At 56.6% G+C, this 17,365-nt stretch overlaps 1 protein-coding gene across 1 annotated transcript in view; it reads left to right on the forward strand.

Annotated features, from left to right (window-relative positions):
• Nucleotides 1–17,365, forward strand: part of SHANK3 (SH3 and multiple ankyrin repeat domains 3) — a 45,429-nt gene that overhangs the window by 24,938 nt on the left and 3,126 nt on the right. Inside the window, exons 19-22 of the mRNA XM_040637796.1 lie at nucleotides 3,071–3,094; nucleotides 6,590–6,720; nucleotides 7,320–7,404; nucleotides 9,010–11,263. Of these exons, the coding sequence (XP_040493730.1) occupies nucleotides 3,071–3,094; nucleotides 6,590–6,720; nucleotides 7,320–7,404; nucleotides 9,010–11,263 (2,494 nt within the window). The remainder of the gene's footprint in view (nucleotides 1–3,070; nucleotides 3,095–6,589; nucleotides 6,721–7,319; nucleotides 7,405–9,009; nucleotides 11,264–17,365) is intronic.

Consider the following 17,365-nt stretch of genomic DNA (forward strand, 5'->3'; position numbering starts at 1 on the left):
AGATTATTGCTGACCTTACTAATAGGGTGATTCTTGACCTTGTCCTGGCCACAGGTTGAGCTACCCCCCTTCCAAACAGGTACTCTTGACTGCAGGGTAGGAGGAGGAGGACAGCCACCAAGATAGACCAAGCTGACATGGTCATACTTTTCTTCCCCATAAATACTCTGAATAAAGTAAAAGTCAAAAATAGATAGCCAACTCAAAATAAAGGAAGAGGAATTTCCCAGGTCTCAAGAATAAAGTTAATAAAATCAGTTAAGGAAGTGAGAGGAAGTTGATAATGCTTCCATAGTCCAGGAGGGCTCAGGACAGTATATAGACCCTAAGGGCAGGGGTTAGGGCTCTGATGCTTCCACAAAGCCAAGAGATGTGGCTGTGGACCCATGGGAAGTGGGAAAACTAGAACCAAGCCCAGGGACTGGCATTAGCATCAAAAGAGCTGGAAATCGTAGAAGAATAAGAAAGACACGAAATGAGGTGTTTAAATACAAAGTTTAAGGAAGTAACAGAACTCATAAAGGACAGCCCTTTATGACATCCCATAAAGGACAGTTCTCCTCCTGCCCCCGCCCAAAGGAATATGCAGATTTTTAAAAAGGATCCCTAAAGAACTGTTACTGAAACAGAAAGTATAGTCACTGAGATTAAAAAAATTCATGACTGGGATAAACAATATACTAGACTCAGTTGAAGAAAGAAACAGTGAATTAGAAGATAATTCTGAGGAAATTACCCTAAAATGCAGCTCAGAAAGATAGGGAGATGCGAACTATTAAAGAGCAGATAAGAGATAATGGAGGACAAGTGAGAAAATCCCAGTCTAATGAAAGCTCCAGAGGGAAAGAATGAACTGATTGGGGAAGAGGCAATATTTGAAGAGTAAGTGGCTAAGAATTTTCTGAAATTGAACAAGGACATGAAATTCCATTTTGAAGAAGTATAAGTTCCAAGCAAGGAAATAAAAACAAATCTACATCTAGACCTGTCATACTAAAACTTCATGACACCATAGACAAAAGAAAAATCTTAACTACCAAAGAAGCTGGATGACTTAGAAAAAGAAACCATGGTTAGACCGACAGCAGACTTCTCATCAGCAGTAGTAGACGCTAGAAGACAATGGAAAAATAAAAGTCTTGAATCAAAATGCTTTTCCACCTAGAATTCTATACCCCACTAAACCTGCTCATTGAAGAGTGAGGCAGAGAAGCCCCAGGGTCACAAGGGTCCAAGACTAGTCATGGGGAGCTGATCTGTCACACTGATTAAAATCCAGACTGATCAATAAACCAGTACCAGTAGGCAGCTGGGTCTGGCTAGACAGTAGACCAAGGCTGTAGTGGGTGGGTCCCAGGAGTTCCTTCCAGAGGCTGTCAACATAGCCATGTTCAGGTACATGATCAGAAGGGATCCTCCTAGTTCTGCACGGAGAGGTGCATGGACATCCAGGGATCAGGGGACTGAGCCCTGTGGAAACAGAATTGCCTTCTGCTTTCTGGGATGCTTCTGTCTGAAGAAACCAGTGAATAGTAGAGCCTCCTTCCTCTCTGCACTCATCTGGGGTACTCCTGCTGCTGTGTGACAGGGTTGTTCTGCACACCCTTGTCTTCTAGAGGGGCTCACTCTCGCTGCCTCAGGCCAGTATTGTTTCCACCAGTTTTTACCCTAACAGAATCTGGGGGAGGACAAAGGGACAGCTTAGCACAGAGTCTCCATCCATACTGCTGAGGGAGGAGGGGTCATAGCTTTTGTTGAAGCGGGACCCAGACTCTTTATATAGCTGCATTCAGAGAAGGAGAAGACACTACTGCCTCCAGGGGATAGCTGTCCTGGGAAGTCAGACCACTGGCTGACTTTCTCTAGGTTTGAGGGAGCCAGGCCAGCATCAGGGCTTCCCCAAGCACCTAAGGGATCATCCCACGATCCAGTGTTTGTGCTTTTATAAGATAGAAATTAGACCTATGGGTTTATCGGCAGCATAAACATGCCAATTCTCTGCCACATTGTTGAGAAGTGATAGAGCCTGTTAGGATGCTGTAGTCCATTGAGAAGATGACCTGAACATATGGAAAGAAAGGCAGGTGTGAGCCCACAGAAAAAGCAGGTGGCAAGGGTGGGGGCTCACGCCCAGACGGTGGCTTGCTGCTCGGTGGGTGTCTGGGAGAAGCCAGGTCCTGCAGGAGGGAGAGGAGGTAAAGAGCGTCCTGGTGGGGGGTGGTGTGAGTAGAGGGATGTCCAGAAAACGAAGGCCTGAGGTGGTTGGCAGAAATGGGATTGAGCTGTACAAGTTAGGATAGGAGCCCTCCTCCTGAGTCAGGTGGTGGGAGGAGGAGGAAGGGTGGGACACTCCTAGTGCCCTTCAGCATGGGGGGCTCCTTGTGGTCACCACATGTTCATCTGCTTGGACCAGTAATGTGCTGGGGCTGCAGAGATTGGTGGAAACTCAGACCAGGGAGGGCCTTGGTGGCTCTGAGCCCCTCCTGTTCTTTGGCTTTCCCATGAGAAGTCTGGAACTTTCGGGTCCCTTTTTCTTTTGTGATGAGAATGTCGGGGCAGGTGCCGTGCCAGTGTCTGGTCCCTGAATGGCCGTGGTCTGGCGAACACACTGACCTGCCCTTTGTTGGAAACACCGTGCACAGAATACTCAGGGGTGACCGCTGAAGCTATTAGTAGCCTCTGAACTTGTTTTTTTTGTGTGTGTGGGGTGCCTTCATTTCTGAACAAACAACTGATTGAACCAAGTATGATTTGGTCGTGTGTGGACATCTCCAGATGTGTGTGCATGAACCCCTTTATGCGCGTGTGTGTGCGTGCACGTGCTCGGATATGCATGCACACAAGCGTATGTGCCTGCTTGTGGTTTTTTCCACCTTGAGTTTCAAGCCGTGTATCAACTTGGCGTTTGGGCACATTTGCCACGCCAGGGGCGGTAGGGGATCTGGGAGGTCCTGGTTGTTGGGAGGGGTGGTAAGTGGGAAAGATGGGGAAATGGGGATGGGAAGGGGGCCCGGATGCCAAGGGATGAAGCCTGCCTCTTACCCCCTTTGCTCTGTTTCTTGATTGCAAGCCTCCATTCGGAGAAGGAAAGGGGGTGAGTCATCTGCTGGTTCCCCAGGCCCCCAGCTTTACCTGATCCCTGTCGAGGGAAGTGCTGATATGTGAGGAGATTCCATTGCAAGTCATGGTGGTCTAGAAGCCTGGGCTGTACCTTCCTGTTGGCCTTCTCCCTGGGAATCTGGTGTGGGCACAGTAGAGGGAGCTGGGGAAGGATGGATGGGGAGTTCCCAGGGCTGTGGCTCTGTGGGGGTGTGATAGGCACAGCCATTGGCTTTGGGGGCTCAGGTGAGTTGGGGTGGAGTGGGGTGTGAGGGCCACAGAGGCAGCCGGTGAGGCAGCGCTGGGAGGGTCTCCAGTGGAGGGCGTAGCATGTGCATGTCCTGCAGCTGGGTAGGGGAAGGGTTCAGAGGGCTCAGCTGTGGGTCTCCTCAGGGAGCATGGTGGCTGGGCCAGTGGGGGCGGGAGCACTGGGTGCTCAGCTCTGGCCCATGTTGCTCCTTTCTGCCTGTTTCCTGGGGGCTTCTTGTGCCTGGTGTGTGGGTCCCATTTCTGGGCTAACCTGTTGTGGGGTCAGGCCCGGTGCTGGTGATTGTCCCTTCAGAGCAGGGGTCTGGGCCCCACAGCACTGGGGAGGGAGCTCCGAGCTCCTCTGCCCAACATAGCCCAGGCTGTTGACTTCACCACCCCCTGCTGCTCCCTTCAGGCCTCACCTGTACCCTTGGAGGCTCCTTCCTTTACGTTCTGTGTGTCTAGCCTTGCTGTAAGGGATGCCGCCTCCATGTGGGGGCAGAGTCTGAGGTCCAGCCTCTGGTGAGATCTCAGGGCCTGGCCTCTGCCAGCCTCTTCCCTCTCTCTCGAGTGGAGAGGGGACTCTTTCGGCTACATAGGAGTCAGAGCCTGATGGAAGCCTGAGGTGGCTTTGTGGCCCCAGGCAGGTGTGTTCACTCTTTCGTCTGTGTGCCTGGGGCCCACCCATCCCTTATTCTGGGATCCACAGGGCCTTCGCTGTGCCAGGGATGCGCTGGCCCCGACTGTCGGGGCCCTGGCTCTTCATTATGGCCTACAGTCTTACCTTCGGAGCTCTCCTGTTGCTCCTTGCCCCAGTCCCAGGTTAGGTGCTTTCCCCAGTGTCTTTTGAGGTATTAAAACTAGGTGTTCTCTAGGGACCCTTTTCTTCACCCTATGAGGCAGGCATACAAGCTATTCCTGGAATATTTTGGTTCTGTCCCTTAGCTCATTAGCAGGGCTCCCAGGGTGCTATGCTGTGGTCTGTGTACTTCTTCCAGTTGTAGGGGAAGTGATGGGCAGTTCATCGTCCCCGCGGCCCCTCATTCCTGCTTGGGCTCTGATTGTTTAAGCAGCTGCACCCCGAGCTGTGTCCCCACCGCATATGGAATCTTGAGAGCTGGTGTATGTGAGGCCCAGTGCCCTAGACCTGGTTCCTAATGGGCTTCATTGTCTTTTTTAAGTATCTAAAGTAATTTATTTCAGAATGCATTTCTAATAATGGTGGGGATTGTTGTCCCCCTCACCAGCTTATAGTTTGCAGAATTCTTGCTTCTTTCCCTTTTGGAAATAATTCTTGCCTGGCCCCAGCACCCCCTCCCCATGTCCAACAACATTCATGTACACACTGCTCTGGTTTCTGGGATTCAGTTCTTCTGGACCTAGAGATGCAGCTTCTAAAATCCACAGCTCAGGTGAGCGCGTGCCCCGTGGAAATGTTTCTTCTCTGCTCACGTCTGCGGTTTCTGGATAACATGGTTGTTAAGTCTGATCTCTTACTTACTGGATCTGTGATCTGGAGCGCTTTCTCTCGCAGACCTTCAGTTTCTTCTTGGTAAAATGAGGGCATTGTCAGCATCTTCTTTGTATGATTTTGAGGAATGAGAGAAGGGTCACGGCAAGCTCTTCTAACCAGAAGTCACCAGGGACTGAACAAAGGGAGGTGATGGTGGTTTCGGCTTCCAAAGGGAAATGATCTGCTTCGTTCCAAAAACAAAGACGGTGACCTCTCTCACGAGCCCTCCCAGTGGTGCGGGGAGCCACGCACAGGACCTGCGAGCTAGTCTGTAGATGGAGCTGGTTCTGCTGGTGACTTGTAACTTTTGTTGAACTCCTGTATTATTCAGGGCCCAGGCTGGACACTCAGGAGATTCTGGGAGCCCACAGGCTCTTTGGGGAGATGAGGAGCAGTGTGTCTTCAGTGCTAACCCTGAACCAGGCCTTCTTATGTCCCTGCCAGTTCTTGCAACAGACACTGAAGCAGCTGCCGTTTTTATGCTCACTTGATCAGATAAGGAAACTGAGTCACAGAGAGGTTAAGTCAGGACAGAGTGGGAACGTGGTGTGGGTCTGGTCTGGGTTGGGTGCCCACCAGCTGGGAGGAGCGGACTTACTTCCCCAATTGCTGAGGGGGTGGAAGAGGCAGGAGGTGCTGGTGGGAGGTGTTGGGGCTGACCGTGTCCTCTGACAGGGGGCATTTTATGAGAGGCCAAGCATGACCAGACACACAGTCCTCTGGGCTGGGCAGAGCCTCTAGGGGCTTGGGGATTCAGAGCCTGAGTGATGAGTGGGGTGAGGTGGGGCCACTGTGGGCACAGGAGCTGGCCTCAACCCCTACCGCACCCCACATGCTGGCCCTGAGTGCACCACCCCAGTCATCCAAGCAGAGCTGCTTGCTCCCAGACACACGTGTTCAACAAGATTTCCAAGTCATTTTGACAACCAAAAACACCACTTTTAAAAACATTAAATAGCTTTAGTAAAAACAAGCAAACATAGCTTTTCTTTATGATGGATTTGAATGCTGCCTGAGGCCTGCTGGTGCCTTGCTCCCTTCTTGGGCCTTGGTCTCTGTCGGCCCCTCTTCCTTACCTCCCTCCTCGCCCCTTCAGCATCAACCCTCCCAATATCTTCTTCTTTTCTTGGCACCTCCCACCCAAGGTTCTTTGGCCTCCTAATCTGCATTAGGGCCGTTTTTTTTAGGACCTCAGCCTGGGACTGTGAGTTCTGTTTCAGAAGGGTCCTGTTTACTCATCTTATTCGCATCTTTAACGGGCACCTGCTGTACACCAGGGTTTGTCCTCGGGCTGCAGCCCCCAGGAGCAGCTTATCTTTTGGTGCAGCAGGGGCCACAGACTGAAGAGAAATGGCAGGTGCTGAGGAGAAGAGGGAGAGGGCAAAGGGAAATTCAGGAAGACTCCGGGCTCCAAACAGTGCTGTCTCCCCTGGTCCTCTCCCTAATGGTCAGTCGGGCTTTTCCTGGAGTGGGGCTCGAGGGGGTGACCTGGACCAGCCCCTGAGGACAGAACGGCCGTGGGACTCAGATGGGTTGCATGTTGCTTGGCTCCCAGTCTCCCCAGTCTTGGGTCTGGAGGAAGGGACAGGGAGTGGGCGGGGTCCAGTGGCTCCACTAGCAGCAGCAGGTGGACCAGCCTTGCGGGGAGGACTCTGCAGTGGGGCTGCACAGGGATGGAGCCGGGTCAGGGTCCGGGTGGTTGAGATGGTGCCTCCCTTGGCTGTGCAGAGAAACTGGATGAGATCCTGGCAGCCGCCGCGGAGCCTACACTGAGGCCAGACATCGCAGACGCCGACTCAAGAGCCGCCACTGTCAAACAGCGGCCCACAAGTCGGAGGATCACCCCAGCTGAGATCAGTGTAAGTCATCCCAGCAGCTGGGGCGTACGGAGAGTGGGGAGGCAGGGGGAGCATGGGGGTCGGAGTTCCATGTCCCCTGCTGGGTGTGTATGCATTTTTCTGGGGTGGAAGTCCATTATTTGGACCCTATCTCCAAGGGTGGGGGCGAAGGACCCCGTGGCTTCTCCTCTTACACGTGGGGAAATCTTAGCCCCAGAATGGCCACATTTAACGTAGTGCTGTGTTCACTCCTCTGGCTGTGGGTTTCAGTACCTCCTGCGTAGCCACACCCAGGACCACTTAGAGCACCGAGCCCTAACGAGGGTACAGTGCAGCGTGTCTCTGTCCCCCTGCCACTCCTCTCACTTGGCATCTTCGGGGCCCCATCCACATCAACCCTACCCAGTACTCTGTGCCCAGGCCTCCACTGGCTGTGCCCCTGCTCCCTGGAGACCTCAGGGCCTGGGTCTGAGTCCTGGGTCAGGCCCCATCGGTGCCAGTACCATTGGAATTAGTGCATGGGGTGTTTGATCTCAGGTTTAGGAGGATGGCTGGGCCTGGGTGGAGAACTGGGGGCCCCCGTGCCCCAGAACCTACGTATAACCCCCCAACTCCCACAGTCTTTGTTTGAGCGCCAGGGCCTCCCAGGCCCAGAGAAGCTGCCCGGCTCCCTGCGGAAGGGGATTCCTCGGACCAAGTCTGTAGGTATGGCTGGGCTGGGGGCTGCACGGGGCCGGAAGGAATGGGGCTGGGGCTGGGGTGGATGTTGGGCTGGAGGACCCTTTCTCTCCCAACCCTTCAACTGGAGTTTCCAGTTTCTGTCTGAGAACTGCCTCTCCTAGGTCACAGCGTAGGCATCTCCTTGTTGGTGGACATATGTGGGGTCAGTCCTTCCCCCAATCCAGAGACACTGTGCCAAAAGAAACCCTTGAGGCTTCCTTACACGATCCACTGCTCCCTACCCAGATTGCAACCCCCATCCACCGCGCTCCGCGTCCAGTGTCCGTGCCCCCCTCCTGTCCACTGGTGCCACCCTCCTGTACCTTCCATAGACACCAGCATCCCTGTCCCTGGGTCTTCTACCCCCATTCTGGCTGCTCCCTCTGTAGAGTGAATATATGTCAAGTTTCTAACCCTAGACTTACCTTCCCTTGAACCTGCCTGCCCCCCGTCCCAGGTATGCTCTGTGTCTGCCTTCTCCTTCACAGCCAGTCTTCTCCAGAAGCCACCTATACTTGCTGTCTCCTCTCCCCAGCCTTCTCCTCAGCCTGAGTCAGGCTAGCTCTGTCCATACCCAAAACGGAAATTGCTCCCACCAGGGTCACCAGTGGTTTCCAGGGCATTCCTTCCAGTGCACACATGACCAGTCCCTCTCTAACCTTAACTGGCATTTGATTTTTCTGTTCCCTCCTTTGTGACACTCACCTCCTCAGGGCTTTAGGACAACATTTCTTGGTTCTTCCCTCAGTTCTCAGGCTGTACCTGTTCAGTCTTTAATGCGCCCCCCCCAAAAAAAAATCCCGCACGTACCACACCTAATGTGGATCCTTCTAAAGGCTGTGTCCTTAGTTTCTTTGCCTTCTGCACCTGTCTCCTTGGGACCTCATGATACCTCACCGCTGCAGTCACACCCCACATTTAGCCATCTCTCTTGACTGGGTCATCTCCCAAGCCCCACCCACTGCTCATCACTCTAGGCGTCTGGCCATCTCTCTTCCTCCCGTCTCTGGTTGCCACCAAGGAACTCCCAGCAACGCCTGCTTGTCCCACTGTTGTGATGTAGCCTTGCTCAGTCTTGGATGGAAGCCCTGTGCCAGCCACCTGCGTCTGCTCTGCACTTCTGTCTTCATGACTGAGGATGTGGGGGGTGTGGGGGGGGGGGGGGGGGGGGCTTGGGCAGGTCTTGGCCCCGACGGGGTATACCTGTCAGAGTTTGGGTCCTTTCTCAGTCCATTGGTGGAGCCCTCCTCTGCCTTGTATCTGAGCTAATTCCTTTCCCCAAGTCTTCCCAAGAGCCCTCCCAAGCCAGCACCGGGGTTGGGGTGCAGAGCCTGGGTGTCCGGAGAGGAGCCCAGACTGAGGGGCCTTGCTCAGATTCCATGCTCTGAGCTCCGCGCCTTCTCTTTTGCTCTCCAACCCCTGCCTCCACGCCCTCCCTGACTCCGTCCTCCCAGTCTGGTTAGCGCTTCCCGCCAATTTCTAAGGGCGCGTCTTCGCAACCCTTGCGTCTGGGACCATGGCTGCCCTCTGCAGAAGGCGGGCGCTAGAGTCCGCAAGGGCCTTGTCTCACTGGATCCCCTCTGTCCGCAGGGGAGGATGAAAAGCTGGCGTCCCTGCTGGAGGGACGCTTCCCAAGGAGTACATCGATGCAAGATCCGGTGCGCGAGGGCCGTGGCATCCCGCCCCCGCCGCAGACCGCGCCGCCACCCCCACCCGCTCCCTACTACTTTGACTCCGGGCCGCCCCCCGCCTTCTCGCCGCCGCCCCCTCCAGGCCGCGCCTACGACACAGTGCGCTCCAGCTTCAAACCCGGCCTGGAAGCGCGCCTGGGCGCCGGGGCCACTGGCCTGTATGACTCCGGCGTGCCCCTGGGTCCGCTGCCCTACCCCGAGCGGCAGAAGCGTGCGCGGTCCATGATCATCCTGCAGGATTCTGCGCCGGAGGTGGGCGACGCCCCCCGGCCCCCTCCCGCAGCCACCCCACCAGAGCGTCCCAAGCGTAGGCCAAGGCCACCAGGTCCCGACAGTCCCTATGCCAACCTGGGCGCCTTCAGCGCCAGCATCTTTGCGCCTTCCAAGCCTCAGCGCCGCAAGAGCCCGCTGGTGAAGCAGCTGCAGGTGGAGGATGCTCAGGAGCGCGCAGCCCTGGCTGTGGGCAGCCCCGGCCCAGTCGGCGGCAGTTTCGCCCGCGAGCCCTCCCCGACGCACCGCGGACCTCGGCCGAGCAGTCTTGACTACGGCCCTGCGGACAGCCCCGGCCTCGCGTTTGGTGGCCCAGGTCCGGCCAAGGACCGGCGGCTGGAGGAGCGGCGCCGCTCCACCGTGTTCCTGTCGGTGGGAGCCATCGAGGGCAGCCCTCCTAGCGCGGACCTGCCCTCCCTGCAGCCCTCCCGCTCCATCGATGAGCGCCTTCTGGGGACCGGCCCCACCACCGGCCGTGACCTGCTCCTGCCCTCCCCCGTCTCTGCTCTGAAGCCATTGGTCAGCGGCCCCAGCCTTGGGCCTTCAGGCTCCACCTTCATCCACCCACTCACCGGCAAACCCCTGGATCCCAGCTCTCCCCTGGCCCTCGCCCTGGCTGCCCGTGAGCGGGCTCTGGCCTCCCAGGCACCCTCACGGTCCCCTACGCCTGTGCACAGTCCTGATGCTGACCGCCCTGGGCCTCTGTTTGTGGATGTACAGGCCCGCGACTCTGAGCGAGGGGCCCTGGCCTCCCCAGCCTTCTCCCCAAGGAGCCCCGCCTGGGTTCCTGTGCCTGCTCGCAGGGAGCCGGAGAAAGCACCCCGGGAGGAGCGTAAGTCGCCGGAGGACAAGAAGTCCATGATCCTCAGCGTCCTGGATACATCCCTGCAGCGGCCAGCCGGCCTCATCGTTGTGCATGCCACCAGCAATGGGCAGGAGCCCAGCGGGCTGGGGGCTGAAGAGGAGCGTCCAGGCACCCCAGAGCTGGCCCCGGCCCCCACACAGTCAGCAGTGGTGGCAGAGCCCCTGGCTAGCCCCCGGGCTCAGCCCCCTGGCAGCACCCCTCCAACAGACTCTGGGCCAGGCCAGGGCAGCTCTGAGGAGGAGCCAGAGCTGGTATTTGCTGTGAACTTGCCGCCTGCCCAGCTGTCCTCCAGTGATGAGGAGACCAGGGAGGAGCTGGCCCGCATTGGGCTGGTGCCGCCTCCTGAAGAGTTTGCCAATGGGGTCCTGCTGGCCACCCCACTTCCTGGCCCAGGTCCCTCGCCCACCACGGTGCCAGGCCCGGCCTCAGGGAAGCCGAGCAGCGAGCCACCCCCTGCCCCCGAGTCTGCGGCCGACTCAGGGGTGGAGGAGGCTGACACACGCAGCTCTAGCGACCCCCACCTGGAGACCACAAGCACCATCTCCACGGTGTCCAGCATGTCCACCCTGAGCTCGGAGAGTGGGGAACTCACCGACACCCACACCTCCTTCGCCGATGGACACACTTTTCTACTCGAGAAGCCACCAGTGCCTCCCAAGCCCAAGCTCAAGTCCCCGCTGGGGAAGGGGCCGGTGACCTTCAGGGACCCGCTGCTGAAGCAGTCCTCGGACAGCGAGCTCATGGCCCAGCAGCACCATGCCGCCTCTGCTGGGTTGGCCTCCGCTGCCGGACCTGCTCGCCCTCGCTACCTCTTCCAGAGAAGGTCCAAGCTGTGGGGGGACCCCATGGAGAGCCGGGGGCTCCCTGGGCCCGAAGATGACAAACCAACTGTGATCAGTGAGCTCAGCTCCCGCCTGCAGCAGCTGAACAAAGACACACGCTCCTTGGGGGAAGAGCCGGCTGGTGGCCTGGGCGGTCTGCTGGACCCTGCCAAGAAGTCGCCCATCGCGGCAGCTCGGTGAGCAGGGCAGTGTGGGGAGGGTCCTGTCCCATGTCCGTGGCCCCTCTGTGTTCTTCCTCTTGTGCATCCACGGTTTCCTCTGTTCCCCTTCCCGGTCCGTTCTACCCCATCCTTCACCTGTCCGTGGCATCCCTCCCTGTCCACTTCTGTCCTTTATTCGCCCTTGCTGTCTGTCCGAGACAGAAGTCTCTTTCAGGGATCTGAGATATCAGGGCTGCTGTTCTCTCCATCCCTGTTGGTGCTGGGAGTGGGAGCTGGGGCCCCGTGAGAGACCCAGGCAGGGCGTGAGCACCTCCACAGCCCTCCAGAAGACGCCCTGCCTCGGGTTCGTGTGAGCACTCACTCTTTTGCTCCTGACCAAAACTGCCTCTACTATTAAGGGTTGTTCTATGGTCCATTCTGGAGTTGCCAACCCCCTCCCAACCCGCTGTGGCCACAAGGCTGGTGCCACCATTCCTGTAACTGCCTCCTGCCTTGCTTCCTTTTGAGGCTTAGAGTACATGGACTCCTTTTCCTTTTGGGACCCACCACCAGCTTCCTGTTTTCTGCCTCTCAGCTCTGCCTCAGTGTCCCTTAAACACAGATTGCAGTGTATGATTTCAGAGTGCATTTAGAAGCCATTCTTTGGTGGAAGTCACACCATTTCCGCACCCTCCATGTGCCCTCTTGCTTTCTCCGTACCTTCCCTGTCGGTCTGTCTGCCTTGTCTTCCTACGTCCTACCCAGGGTGAGGACTGGGGGGGAGGGGCTGAGCAAGCGGCTGGGGCGTGGCTCTGGTAGACCTGCCAGAGCTCCTGGCCTGAACCCTTGGATATTTCCTTGAGGACCCCGTTCCCAAGGCGCTGCTCCTGAAGGGGAGTCCCCTGGGGCCCGGGGCTCAGTGGGTACGTGGGAGAGCTGGCTTCCGCCCACCGGTGCTGGTCTGAGGCGGAGTTGGTCATCCCCTGGCCGGCCTTCGTCTGCCCTCCTCACACTGCCTTTGCCTTCTGTGCCTCTTAGGCCTCCTCCCTCTTCTGGCTTTTGGGGAGTGTGTGGGGTGCTTCCACCTGGCCCCTCCTTCTTGCTCCCTGAAGACTAGCCTAGCGGGCCCTTTCCTGCCGGCATTGGAAGGCAGAGTTCACAAAGCAGAGAGGGTTCAGGTCTTACTCACAAAGACTTGTCTGATTTAACCTTCTTCCAGTTAAGCATTCCAAAGATAAGCTGGGGCTTAGGAAGCTCATGGTGCCTCTCTAAATAGTCCAGGGATGTTGTCCTTCAGCTCCTGTCATCTCTGGGGCCCTCTCCCCTTTTTGCCTCTTCCAACTCCCAGCTGAATGGGAAGGCCCTCTTTCCAGCAAGGCAATGTTGAAAGAGCCCTGAGAGTAGGCATGGGTATAGCCAGGGGTGTCTGTTAGGGATGAGCAGCCCGGATCCTGGGCCTCTGCAGGACCTGACCCCTGAGGGTGGGGGTTCCCTGACCCACCCTTGACCAGCCCCCATCTTCATCTCTGCTTCTGCTCCCTTGCCAGGCCCTCCATTCCTGTGTGTCCCTTGGTCCCAATGAAAATCAAAGCCATTTAAAGTGGGCAGCACAGTGCCTGGTACAGTGCCAGCCCTCAATAAACATTTGCTGAACAGATGAAAGAGCTAAGCTAAATGCAAGCACTGTCTTTTGTGATTTGAAATCTAGGGAGGTGGCTTAGGACAAATACCACCCAAGGACAGGCGCATTGTTCAGATTTACTGGCTGTCGAACCCCATGATCAGGCTCAGGTGAGCCCGGGTCTTGTCCTCTGCTCTGCTGGCTCCCACGGGGCGGCTGGGCATCCTCAGCATTTCTCCTCTGTCTTGTTCCGTGGCTCTGGGTTGCGCCAGGACGCTGTATGTGTTTTCTTTTTGGACGTGGGATGGGGAAGGGCAGGACCCGCAGCTGCAAACTTTACATCCCATCTATTCCACGGGTCCACTGGAAAGCGAACCTCTTTCAGTCGGTAGTTCTTGCAAAACTCCAGCCTCTGACTAGCTTCATGTGGGTCCCACTTGCCTTCCTCTGAATGAATCACTGGCATCAGGGAGGTGTAAGGCTGCCGATGGCCAGGCCCGAGTCCTCTCTCTCCTAGTAGCCAGGCCATGGGGTCACCCCACCTAGCAAACAGGTGCTGAGAGTGAGGGAGGTGGTTCTCCAGAGGAGAATCAGGTCCTTTACCAGGGTTCCAGATGCCAGGTGACCTAAACCACAGAAGTGCCCTGTGACATGGCCCTTAGCAACTTCAGCAGCTTGCTTCATTCCCTGGCATCAGCTTGGGGTCAGAGGACCCTGGATTTCAACTCTCAGCTAGTTGCCTCTGAGCTCTGTAGTCTTGGATCAGCCCCTTAACTTCTGTGAATGTCAGTCCTTCCCCTGTGAGATGATGAGGGTGACACACAGCGTCACCTTGAAGCACTGGGCTTAGGGCTACAGCATGGTGGGTTCTCACTATGTGTGCACTCAGCCAGGCCCTTTGTGGGAAATAAGAGTGCCAGATACTAGTGGCACCTGGGGGGCTCAGTCGTTTGGGCGTCCGACTCTTGACTTCAGCTCAGGTCATGATCTCAGGGTTGTGGGATCGAGCCCAGTGTTGTACTCTGCATTCAGTGGGGAGTCTGCTGGAGATCCTCCCTCTGCCCCTTCCCTCACTCTCTCTCAAATAAATAAAATTTTTTTTTTAAAGAGTGCCAGATACTGCACTAGAAAACATCAGGCCATATTATTTCACCTCCACAACCATTCTGTTAGGTGGACAATAGTATAATCTCCATTTTCCAGACAATAAAACTAAGGTTCTGAAGAGGTCTACTGCAGCCAGTAAGTGGTGTCCGTCTGGCCCGAAGCCCCAGTCTCATTCACTGTAGTCTGGAGCCTCTGTCTTTGAACCCCGTCTGGGACAGACACTGGGTTTCTGTGCAGTAATCCCCTCCCATAGACATGCACACCTCTTCGTTAGACCGACACCTTTATTTATCAGTCATGTGCATCACAGAGAGCGTGTGTATTCTGAAATCACTTCTCCTTGAGTCCACACAGGGCTACTTGATCCGTCCAGCCTCGCTGATCCCCCCTTCTGCCTGCCTTCCCATTTCTGCTTCCCTTTGCACTCCTTTCTGCTCCCGCTCACACTTCCTTTCTCCCTCTGTGCTCCCCCTCCTGCCCTCAGACCCAGGTGAAACCACGGCCCTCCAAAATGGGTCCCACTGCCCAACCCTGACTTGTGCCTACAGGCAGGGGACTGAGCAGGGGATGCTGTGGCCACGTTGAGTTGGCCCTCCATGTGGCTGGCAGTGGCCGTGGTGCCTGCCTGGGCTGCTGGGCGCCTCTTGTTCTGCAGCTCGCTGTGGCTACAATCTGGCACTCATCTCTCCTTCTGTGTTGAACTGCTACTGACACTGGGTCTTAGAGGAACGTTCAGAGTGTGGCAAGTCCTGACATCTGCATGGGGCTGCCTCCTTCGCAGGACCATTCCTGGCAGAGGTCCCAGAGAGCCACCTGGAGGGCCACGCCTCTGAGCCTTGTCCCCTGGTCCCTGGGTTCCCTTGATTTCACCTCCAGGCCTGTCCTTCTCCTCACCCAATGGACATCACAGGAGAGTAAACACCCCTTTCTGCTCACTTCCCCACTGACAGCCCAAGACACTCTGCAGCCTCAGGTCTTCTCGGGCAACTTAAGCTGCCCTGTGTGCCACAGATTTGAGTCTCAGGAACTTGTTGGCTCGCCTACACTGGCCATCTTTCTGGGTGGAAGGTCCAGGACCTCTGGCTTTTTGGAACATTGATCCCAGACTGTCCACCTGCTCTGTGCTTCCAGCTTCGGGTCTAGCCCTGGTTACAGACAGAACATCCGTCTTCCCAGAGCCCCACCACGGTCTCTGAGGCCCACATATGCGCCCAACTCCATTTGTCTCCCGCGCTGCACAGGCGGATTGGAATCCTGCACGTGGTCTGAAGTCCACGGTGGCTCTGAGCACCACAGGGACACTGAGTTCTGCTGTGGCTCTCAGTTTTACATCTGTCTGACCCTCACATTGGGTTTTACTGAAAAACGTTCATGGAGACATAGCTTTGGAAATATGAAGTGGAGGGGTGTCTGTCCTGCACCCTTCTTAACCCCCTGATGTGCTTTGTGCCATGGCCTCACACCTGTCGGGTCTCAGCTCCTTTGGTAGACGACTGATCAGTGTCTTGCAGAAGACACACTCTCCTCTGATGGGGTAGAAACCCTGCCCTGGTGACCTTCTGTGGGCCCTGTTCTGCCAACACGTTTGGCAGTGATCTGGATACAGCCCTGTGGGGCTGCAGGTGTTTAAGGCCAGCTGGCCTGACACCTGTTGTGTGACGGCCGGTGCAGGGGCCCTGGGGCCAGGGTACACTTTGTCCTCGCAGGTCCCATGAAACTGGGTCACATGCTTCAGGAGCCCTGAGCTCTGCTGGGAGAGCAGGAAGGGCTCACAGATGAGGGGATGTGGGGACATCTGGAGTGTGTTGAGGTCGGAGCCGTGAGCGGGTATGGGCAGTGAGAAGGCAGAAGGCTGGAGACACCACGACCAGAGAGTGAGCTTCGAAGCTTACGAGTCTGTATCTAGCTTTGTGCTGCTGTTGAGTGTTCTCTCCCTGAATGGGGCTCCCAGACTGCAAAAGCCCCCAGGCCCAGACCTGCCCTGCATGAGTGCAGTGGCAGAAGGCCTGAGACAGAGGCCAGGACCACAGCTTGGGCTTTTTCTTGTCTGTTGGTACCAGTGGGCCAACAGGCAGTCAAGCCTGGGAGAGATATGTCAAATTATTCTTGTGTGATGACATATTTTTTCAGTGTAAGTTGTGTTCCTGGCTTTGTGCTAAGTACTAAGTCAAGGAGGACAGTTAGGAAATGAGGGGAGAGGTCCTGAGTGAGACCGTGAAATGACTGGACCCTCAGGTGGCTGGGGATTGAGGAGGATGACCTGGGTTAACGCTAGGAGCCCTCCAGATGAAAAGGAGGAGGAGTTGATGGTGGCTCCCAGGTCCCTGGTATGGGGAGCACTGGGGGAAGGGAGAGCTTGTTTGGCGGCCCCCGTACAGGTCTGGAGCTCAGAGGAGATGAGCTGGGCCTCACATGTAGCATTTTTGCACAGGTCAGCCATAGCCAAGGGTGGGAGTGGACCACACGGCTCAGGAGAAAGTGGGAACCAAAAGGAGAACCCATGAAACCCATCTAGGAAGGAAGGGGTGGAGGAAAGGTCAGCAAGGGGTCCTGCTACTGCTTTGGTAACTGCAGGGGGTGTGTGTGGGGGGGAGGGGGCCAAGGCCAGACCTCAGTGGCTGAAGAGTCACGAGGCAGCGAGACAGTACCACATTCAGACGTTGGTGGAAGAGATGTCCGGGGCCATGGAGCCTTGCTGAGCCATCTGGAGGAGGCTGCCGGCGGCATTCAGGGGTGCCTGGTGAGGTACCATTTGTTAGAGGGTGGGTAGCCCAGACGCCCTCTGGGTGGGTGCTGTGATGGGACCACACCATGGTTGGGGCCTGGCTGGGGAGGTGGTCAGACAGCTGAGAGCGGCGATGGACAGTGATGGGTGTGCCGAAGGGTGTGGAAACTTGATCATGGATACTACTGGGATTCCTGCCCAGGGGACGATGTGGGCAGTTCCATGTTCCCCAAGAGGAAGGGGAGGAGGAACAGGCACCTGGGCCATGGGGACCCCTCGGCAACTCTCTGCTGTGTCCTGGGGCCTTGGGAGTGCACAGACTTCCTTAGGCTCTTTTTCTAGGCCTCCTGCCATGTCCAGCATGCCTGGGCATCCTTAGGACCGGCTCTCCCCCCACTCCCAGCCCAGTGGAACATGGCACTTCAGTCCGTCACTCATGGCACCTCCTGGCATCAGCCATATTCTCTGGTGCTCATCTTGCACCCAGCACCTCTCCTCAGGAGGTCTTTCTGGGTGCTGCTAGAGCCAGCTCACCCCTCTGCCAGGCAGGAAGGCTCCAGCACTGGCCAGAAAGGCCTCCTGGAACCCAGACCCTGCTCTGGGCTCAGGCCAAGCCTCTCCACTGCACTACCCAGCACCCACCCTGTTCTCTCTGCCTTCACAGCTTGGCTGTGGTCCTGCCAAC

This window comes from Ursus maritimus, unplaced genomic scaffold (genome assembly GCF_017311325.1).
Source record: "Ursus maritimus isolate PB19 unplaced genomic scaffold, ASM1731132v1 scaffold_21, whole genome shotgun sequence".
NCBI classification, from domain to species: Eukaryota; Metazoa; Chordata; class Mammalia; order Carnivora; family Ursidae; genus Ursus; species Ursus maritimus.